Source organism: Abramis brama, assembly GCF_963993115.1.
Source record: "Abramis brama genome assembly, chromosome: 2".
In the NCBI taxonomy this organism is placed as follows: domain Eukaryota; kingdom Metazoa; phylum Chordata; class Actinopteri; order Cypriniformes; family Leuciscidae; genus Abramis; species Abramis brama.
This window is the reverse complement of record NC_139964.1, coordinates 31,862,153-31,871,281: the sequence shown is the minus strand read 5'-3', so window position 1 is coordinate 31,871,281 and position 9,129 is coordinate 31,862,153. Positions and strand designations below refer to the sequence as shown.

The 9,129-nt window shown below is 38.8% G+C and overlaps 2 protein-coding genes across 2 annotated transcripts; one reads left to right on the top strand and one right to left on the bottom strand.

The window, feature by feature from the left end:
• Nucleotides 1-168: 168 nt before the first annotated feature.
• On the top strand, nucleotides 169-2,168 carry arl11 (ADP-ribosylation factor-like 11). Its single transcript, XM_084106961.1, has one exon. The coding sequence runs from the start codon at nucleotides 307-309 to the stop codon at nucleotides 826-828; it is 522 nt and encodes a 173-aa protein (XP_083963087.1). The 5' UTR covers nucleotides 169-306; the 3' UTR covers nucleotides 829-2,168.
• Nucleotides 2,169-2,387: 219 nt separating this feature from the next.
• Nucleotides 2,388-8,712, bottom strand: ebpl (EBP like). The gene is made up of 4 exons (XM_084106960.1): nucleotides 7,952-8,712; nucleotides 7,796-7,865; nucleotides 6,723-6,861; nucleotides 2,388-6,539 (listed from the first exon to the last, which is right to left on the bottom strand). Exons 1-4 carry the CDS (start codon nucleotides 8,186-8,188, stop codon nucleotides 6,308-6,310), a joined length of 678 nt encoding a protein of 225 aa, XP_083963086.1. The 5' UTR covers nucleotides 8,189-8,712; the 3' UTR covers nucleotides 2,388-6,307.
• Between the last annotated feature and the right edge of the window lie 417 nt (nucleotides 8,713-9,129).

The window sequence follows — 9,129 nt, the reverse complement described above, 5'->3', positions numbered from 1 at the left end:
AGCATTGTGACAGGATCATTCATATTATTTACAGAACAGTTTAGTTTCTAGGATTCGGATTCCTGAGCAGGTTGGCCCGCATGTAAAGTTGACAAACCTGTTTAAAAAACTCGTCTGGCAGTATCACACGCTCAGTCCTGAGCTATAATTTCAACTGCATACAGTTCACAGTGTCGCTTCTACTTTGCATACAACATCACAGGAAAACAGAAGTAGAAGAGAGAATTCGAGGATCCTGGTGCCAGATGCCATTTCGAAGGTACCGAGATAAGCAAGTTTAAACAGGAACGCGTCTTTCAAACCAGGATGGGTGCCATTAAGTCTAAACAGTTTAAAAAGTCTCCTCAGGTTCTCCTCATGGGTCTCGATTCAGCTGGAAAATCCACTTTGTTGTACAGACAGCAGCGGGGAGTGGTGATGGACACCTCTCCTACCGTGGGCTTTAATGTCGCAACTGTAGAGTTGGACAAGAAGACCTTACTGACCGTGTGGGATATTGGGGGACAGGGGACTATGAGGCCCAATTGGAAATACTACCTGGAGGGATGTAAAGTGCTGGTGTTTGTGGTGGACAGCAGTGATCGTGCCAGGATGGAAGAAGCCAAGAAAGCCCTGAAGAAGATTCTGAGTGATGAGCATTTGAAAGGAGTTCCCCTGATGGTGCTGGCCAACAAAAAAGATCTGCCAAACTCTATGACTATTAGAGAGGTGTCTACATTGCTGGAACTGGATAGTTACACAGATCGGGTTTGGGAGATCCAAGCTTGCAGCGCCATGAAGGGACTGGGTCTCCAACAAGCCTTTCTCTCTATAGCTAAACTACTATAAAGCATAAGGAAGGTACTATCTCACTATCTAGGGAATACAAAGAATGCAGTTCAAACTTATTTAGTATCTTGACAGTCTCCTTTTATTTTATTTAAACCTCAGAATGCAAAGTGAAGAGGTTTGATCATGGTACTATCATACTAAAACTACACAAAGAATGGAAAGGAGGAAAGATGACTGATTTAACGAATGTACTTGTTCACGGTTTTTGTATATCCTGTAAATATTATGTTTTTTTACTTGTATTCATGTTCTGCACTGCATCTATCTATCTATCTATCTATATGTAATTTAATGCCCTGTTCCTGTGTCTCCTGTAGTGCAGATTGTCAACAAAAGTGATTTTGATGACAATCCTGTGATACTGACATCATTTTGAAATAATAATTAAAACTTGAGCGCAATTCAAAGAAACGAGGTGCTTTTTAAATGCAATTTCATTCTAAAAAGGGGAACCCTTTACAAAAATGTCCAATTAGTGAACATTAATTAATGCATTAACTAACATTAACTACAATAAGCACTGTATTTGTTACAGTATTTTTTAAAACATTTGTTTACACTAGTTAATAAAAATTAAACATTGTTAGTTCATGCCAACTCAATTAAATATTAACAGGTACAACATTTGATTTTATTAATGTAATTAGTAAATGTTTAATTAACATTAAATCAGATTAATAAATGTTAGGCATGTTAACTGATGTGGTTAACTCATTTTAACAAATGGAACTTTATTGTGCACTATCTATAAAAGAACGAAATTATTCATTATTATTTACACAAGAAGCTGTAGTGAAATTGCAATGCCTAAATTGTGTAGTAAGTTAGTATCTGAAATTACAATGATGAAGTAATTCCTTAAACTTATTTCTTGTCAGACCTGCATTTGACTGACTATGACATAAATACAGCAGGAAAATAATTATGCTGTCACAACTTGGCAAGAAATACAACCAACTCAATACCACAGTCTATGTAAAAAGAAACATGAATCATCCTTATATTAAGGAGAAGCAAACAAGGGTGATGAAACAAACTGACATAACTTTTTAGTCATTTGGAATAAATTTGTGGTTTCTATCATACTGGATAAGGTAGTTTGGTAAGGAGGATTAGCAGGGAAACGTGGCCCTAGAACGGTGTAAAAGAGCTACTAGCAACATAAGGGATTGATTCAGTGTTAGGTGTCAAAGGCAGGAATGCAGATAGTACAAGGAAAAGTGTTGCTATGAGTCAGTAGTTTGTGTGAGCTTCCTTTGTGTCTTTACCACTGCAATTATGCAAAGATAACGAGCGTTCCTCTGTGTACCCAATAAATGTGTATAATACTTCAACTGCATCACACCCAGTCTCTACATCTCATTCTATTGAGTTTAAGAGGCTGATTATAACTGCAATAATAAATATAGCTGCAAGCAGCAATTATCCGGGGCCAAGCACAAGGAACACAGTAAGTCATGCCAACATGGCTGGGAGCATCAGACCAACAATGAGCAATTAAAGACATTTTAAGATGATTTTAGGCAAAATGGCTAAAAAAATAATCAAAGACAGTCACGAATAATTTGATTTAATGGTTCATCACTTTCGACTAACAGGTGACACTGTGACAAAATTGATGCGCTGTGGACAGAGTGAGGTGACAATGTCACATGCAAAGTTTGGTGTCAATATGCCAAAGCTTTGCAGAGATATAGCCTAAGACTAGTTTTAGCATCATGCCATCAACTTTGTCGATGCGGTAAACAAAAACTGTTTCGCCTATCGACATGAAATCCATAACTTTTTCACAGTCTGAAGATTATCTGACTAGAATTTGGTGAAAATCGGACAAATGGTCTAGGAGGAGTTCAAAAAAGTAAGTTTTTAAAGAAAATCAAAATGGTGGACAGGAAGTTTGGCTGACAATGGCAAGATTGACTATGTTCTCAGCATGACCCAAGGGATCCATTAAGACCAGTTTCACACCAATAATCTAATTTATTCAAAGGTTATCCTTTTTGGAAATTTCATTGTATCTTTTGACCACAAGGTGCCGCTGGCCTGAAACTTTTTGAGTACTGTCAATGGTATGGTACCGAAGACACATACCGAGTTTCGTAATGATATGCCAATGCGTTCGTAAAATATAGAATTTTACGACAAATTTCAAGATGGCTGATATGGGAAAATTGGGTATCATATGACTCGACATGCTGCTCCGAATCTAAAGAGAACTTTCTTGAATTTTGGGCACACTGTTCAGAAGTTATAAGCAAAAAAAGCAATTTTTCATAACTCCTGACCACTAGATGGCACTGCACCGAAACTGTGCAGGTAGCCTCAGGTCATGGTTGTCACAGAGAATATCTAATAGGAAGAGAATTGGCACTCTCTGGTTACTTCCGGTTTCTGGACTGGCTGCAGTAACATGTCTCTGTCCATGCGGGGGCGCTCGCAGGCGAGTGCAGAATGAATGGAGGTCTATGGCGCTATACCCATCAAAATCCACTTTTCTCAGGATATAATTTTTTGTCTAGTAATTTGAATGTTGTATTTGAAAGGAGATGCAAAGAAATTACACATTGCTGGGTGTTAGATTTTTTAGAGTCACTTATTTGCTTTAAAAAGTCTTTTAAAGTGTCAATGACGTCATACACATCGTACGACCAGAGATACTGCTTCACGGCAATCCTTCAGTCACTTTGGTGCTTTCGCGCTCTGCACTTTCTTTTCTCTCGAGGCATCGACAACACAGCTGACACAGGTAAATACACGTGCTAGACGAGTTTTTGTTTTGTTTGTTTCTGGTCCCGCTTCGGATGCCACGATGCCATCAAGCGGTATCTCTGGTCGTAATCAGTCCTTCACTGACCAATCAGCGTTCATTAGCAGAATGCTAGCGTGTTATGGGCAACAACAACTCAACCTGTAAGAAATAGAAAGGACATAAGTACTCGTTCATTCAACTTTCGACCTATAACCCATGTTGAACTTGCAAAACCTACAATAAAATCTGAGATTTCTCAACGGCAATCGGGTGAAAGAGACAAATTTAGCCGTCTAGCCCCATAGACTCCCATTCATTTTGCACTCATGGGCGATCGCCCCCTGTGGAACTCTGGTGGAACTACAACTACAATTTGGTACAATAGTGCCATAGAATGGATTATTTTATTATTTTATAATGTTTCCTGGGGTGCCCTTATAATGTTAGTATGTTTTTTAGATCAAAATTTGTTATAATTTAGAAATAAAAGGCATATTTCCTAGCCTGATTTCATCCATTGATTTGAACACTCTGTTTGAAGGGGCGTGTCTGCTGTGAGACTTCAGTGTTGTTGCCCACTGCTGTGATTGGCTGACATGCTTGCATATGAAATATCTGGCATTACATGTAGAGCTATCTGGAAAACTTTTACTATTACAGCTTTTATATGTTTTTACTATTACAGCTATCGGGATTAACGAATCATGAGAAGTTTTTTTTTAAGTATTTAGATCTATTCCCATCACATAAAAGGTTGCAGTGATGAGCATTGAGCAGATGACAGCCTGTTGATCGCGTGAATGAAGATCTTATCACTGCAACGCGATATACTGATGCATAAACAGTGTTGAACGACTTTGAAAGAAAGATTATCTGTCTGAATTTGAACAATTACACATCAGAAATTCACATAACTCACTGGTTCTCCAGAGGCTCGGATGAAGGAGCAAAAAAATATTTTTGTGTTCATTTGTACAACCAAACACTGAGCAACTGTCATGCTTCGTTCGCTCGTTTGCAAGCCATGATGTCTCTCGAGGAAAAAACAATATCGCGCTGGATCTAGATAACACAATGTAAATTATCGTTAATAAAATCCCTACTTGCCGCTTGCGGGAATATAACGTTAGTTGAAATCGCCCCCTTTGTCCGTTTGAGACGCCGAGAGAAGCCTGGCTGCTTGATATTGTTGTAACAGTCCGTGGTGAAATGGGCAGAGCAACTAAACAACTTCGAATTAAACTGTAGCGGTATCCGATTATAGATAGATAGATTATAGATAGATCTGCCATTTTCCCTATGATCCTCCTCCTGCTTGTTTCTTCACCTGCAGAACTTCTGATGATTCGGCTGTGCAGTTTCGCCTGGCACTGAGCATGGGCTGGCATATGCAAATTTTTAGAGGCGTACATATTAATGATCCCATCGGTTTCGTCACAGTTGGTGTTATGTGGAGATTCGCCCGTTTTTCAGGGGTGTTTTTCAAAAACAAGATTTAAATAAGAAAGAGAAAACTATGGTGTTTGAGACTCACTGTATGTCATGTCCATGTACTGAACTCTTGTTATTTAACTATGCCAAGATAAATTCAATTTCACATTCTATGGCACCTTTAATAGGGAGTGCGCAGGCTCTCTGTAGACGGGCTCTGGTTGTCATCAAGCGTGCCGCACAAGCCCTGAAAAGTGAAGCCAAAGCGTCTCAATCGCCCCCCAGTGACTGGTCCTAGTATAGGTCATAAACCCCGCCTCCCCACGTTATTTAATGGCACGCGAGACCAACTAAACAATTAAATTACACTTCAAATATCTTTTTTCCAAAGATGGTTTGTCATTTACTGTAGTTTCTATCACGCTGATGTAAGTTCAAGTGTTTGTTTTTAAAATAAGTTTGTTTTTATTTAGTTATTTGATGCGGTGGGGTGACGTCATGATTGACAGCTGTGATTGACAGGTTCTCTGAGCGAAGTAGTCACTGAAGCACCAACAGACTTTTTTTCGGGACCTTCGGAGGACTGAGGAGATTGGAGCTTTAAATTTAATATCTAAATTTTTATAATTAATTAAAAAAAAGTGTAGGAGCGTGTGCTTGCGATTGATTCTGCGAGAGTGAGGCCTTGATTTCACGGCTTTACTTCCTGCTCACTACTGCGCAGATCTGGTCCCGAGATCGCTACTGCGCAGACTCAGGTCCCAAGATGTCAGCGCCATGTCGGGACACTGGCGGCTTCACTTCTCACCAATGGAAGAGAGCGAAGGGGCGCTGTCCATCTTTTTTTACAGTCTATGGTTGTCATAACACCAAATTTGGTCAGAATAAGCTAAAGAGTCATGTTCATTTTTCCGGGCACTTCGCCAAATTTGGCTTTGTCTGAAGATGATCTGGATAAATTTGTAAAAAGCAATGGCCTAGGAGGAAGAAAAGTAGGCTTTTCGGAAAATTCTAAATGACGGAAAAAATTTCATGATGGAAAATTACGTCACAGGGTGCAATCGAATCGTCTTGAGATTCCAAATTTGCTATGGTGACAGTTCAGACTGTCCTCTATCTGTGTGCCAAATTTCAAGTGTGCAAAACTTTCCCACAAGCGTTTGTATGGGCTGCCATAGACTTCCAGAAGAAAAGGAAGAAGAATAAGAACATTAAAGATTACAATAGGTGCCCAGCGTATGCCTTGGCCCCTAATAATTATATGGTTAATTACTAATTATCAGGCTTGCTCTGATTTTATCTGTTCTTGTTCTTTGGATACTGATGCATTCTTCTTAAATCCCTCCATGACTGCCAGAGGAGGAGCCCAGGCACCAGCACCCAGATCCCATTGAAGAACACCAGGTAGACCCACAGGTACAGCCAGTTGCTGGTGTTCAGGTTTGGGCTTCCGATTATCCAATCTGGACAGAAGGTCATCCAGCCCCCGTACAACTCACACACACACAGCGTGATCTGAACAAAGTGCCTGGTTCAAAAAGAAACATGCATACATATTATATATATATTATATAGATTTGATATTTTGAGTTTAAAGTAGGTTATTAATTTAAGACAAAACATTGCACGATCACAATTAGGTAAATTCTTATTTAGAGTTAATGGATCTCACATGGCTTGGATTTACATTAAAACAAATGACTGTACTTACCTGTAGTGTTTGTCTTTAATGATGGCATAGACCAGAAGCAGGGCCAAAGAACCATCTAAAACCACTGTCAGAAGTTCTAGAGATACTATTGTCGGGTCTGAGTATAACCAGCGCTCGTCTGCCTTGCCATATTCTTTCCCTGTTGAGTATTTTAAAGGGTTAGTTCACCCAAAAATGAAAATTCTGTCAGTAATTACCCTCATGTTGTTACGAAGGAGTGAGCCAGCTATCAGATTTAATCAAAAATATCTTAATTTGTGTTTAGAAGATGAACGAAAGTCTTACGGGGTTGGAACAACACGAAAGTGAATAATTATTGACAGAATTTTCCTTTTTGGGTGAACTAACCCTTAAACAGTAACATGCATTACATTCATAAGACAATGCAAAGTAGAAGTTAAATTTCCATGGTTAATAGACAAAGTTATGGAACTACATTCAAGAAACAAATGTCCTCAGGAAGTAACACATTCTGAAACTATTTGACAGTAAAAACATTTAATTACGTGAGAATGGCAACATATCTTAATTTTTAACCTAGTAATAAAATTATTTAAAGGAATAGAGCAATTAAAAATTGCCATTTGCTGTTTGTCTCAGTTAACAAGACTCGAACTATTGCTTAGTCTTGAAACAAAGCACAAAAGTAGTAGACTAATTATGGTGCCTTTTTTTGTCCTTTTAGAGCACTGTGTAGTGTGTATGTATTACATCTCTTTTTGTGTGGGGTGGGGAATGATACCAGTGCGAGTACATGACAACTATCTAACTGTAGGCAGAACTACTTTTTATAATAAAGTCAAAATAGTTTCACAATTTCTGAATTGATTTATTTTATAGAATCTCTTATGTTCAGTCATGAAGTAATGAACTTTGAACATTGCTAAACATAATACAAACATACAAACACTTACACCACTAGATGTCGTCGTACTATATCCATCTAAAATCAAATTCTTCTTCTTCCACCTGACTAAACCCAAATCAACCTCTACACCTGAGCAAGCAGTTTAATCAGCGCGAATCACCTTATTTTCCTTTAGTCGAGGAGTGTTGCAACACAGCATACTCACATAGTTCTGCCAACAGATTGTCAGAAGTTGCTACATTTCCAACAAGTGACATGTAGACGAAGGGTCCCTCCTGCACGGTGAAACACACAAGGGGCGAGCAGGTAGTTACACAAGCAGGTATAACGAAAGCGTTCTTGTATGCACCTTTATACTTACCAGAGTAAAATGAACGATTGCGTCGTAAAATAACCACACGAGGACCCACCGATCAACAGCTGAACATTTATTCCCCCATTTTTGCGCGAAAGCAAACCCGACAGCAAATTGAGCCACACACGCGAGTAGAGAATAAACCGTTACTTTAGTGAAAAGTACGGGTTCTGCCATTATATACACTTGACTGTAATACAGTAAGACTCGTTTGTATAAGTTCCCAGAGTGGTTGAATGACATCTCCAGACTCCGCCCATCGTTCTAACGGTGGAGCGTTCATAGGCTCGCGCCGAACTCTCTCCACTTCATTCCGTCCACGTCACCGAACAGAACATGTTTTGGCGCCAATTTATCATGTTTTATTTCACCGAGTAATCTTTTCACCATTACTTATTAATTATATTGAACGCCATAATTTATATATGTAGCCACCAATCGTACAAATATTTGTAAAATATTCCACTTAAAACAGCTGGAACCGCATGAAAATGTCTATAAACAGAGTCATGGCGTCAGTTTGTAGGCCAACGCAATTTAATTTGCCATGAATGCCATTTGGAATATCACAGGGACACATTTTCAACTTATGATTAAAATTACACATTTTGTTCTACAATTTAAATATACATTTTTATACCAACTTAAAAAGAAAAGTAGGTTGGGAGCAAGTTGCTCCATAAGGACTACAACGCTTGTCTTACTTGTAATTGTAGCAATATGTTAGAAACTTGCATATTTCACATCACTAATGTAATAATTTACCCTATAATGGATTTCCGCATGGTGCGGCCACAGGTGACTGGTGTGATTCTCATTTAGCACTAATCTCTCCCTTAAAACTCTCATGATAAATAACACTGAGCTATTGCACATTAGAAAGAGAGAAAGCGAATCATGAATAGAAAGACAAATTAAATGCACAGAACAGGGACAAGGAGGAAAGGTAGCTAACGGGTAAAAGAGAAGAGACACAAAAGAATCAAAAGGTCAATCATAAGAGAGCAATAAAAAGGATGGCTAACAGCAAGTTTATTTTGGTTAGGTTCATTGATACATAAGCACGTCCTGAGGGAGTGATGAGTGAAAGATGTGTTGCCATAGAAAGGTGGGTTATGTTGGGGTTATGTTGAAGGGGTTTAGAATTGTGATCCATATGAAAAGAATGAAAAGGGAGCAGAATG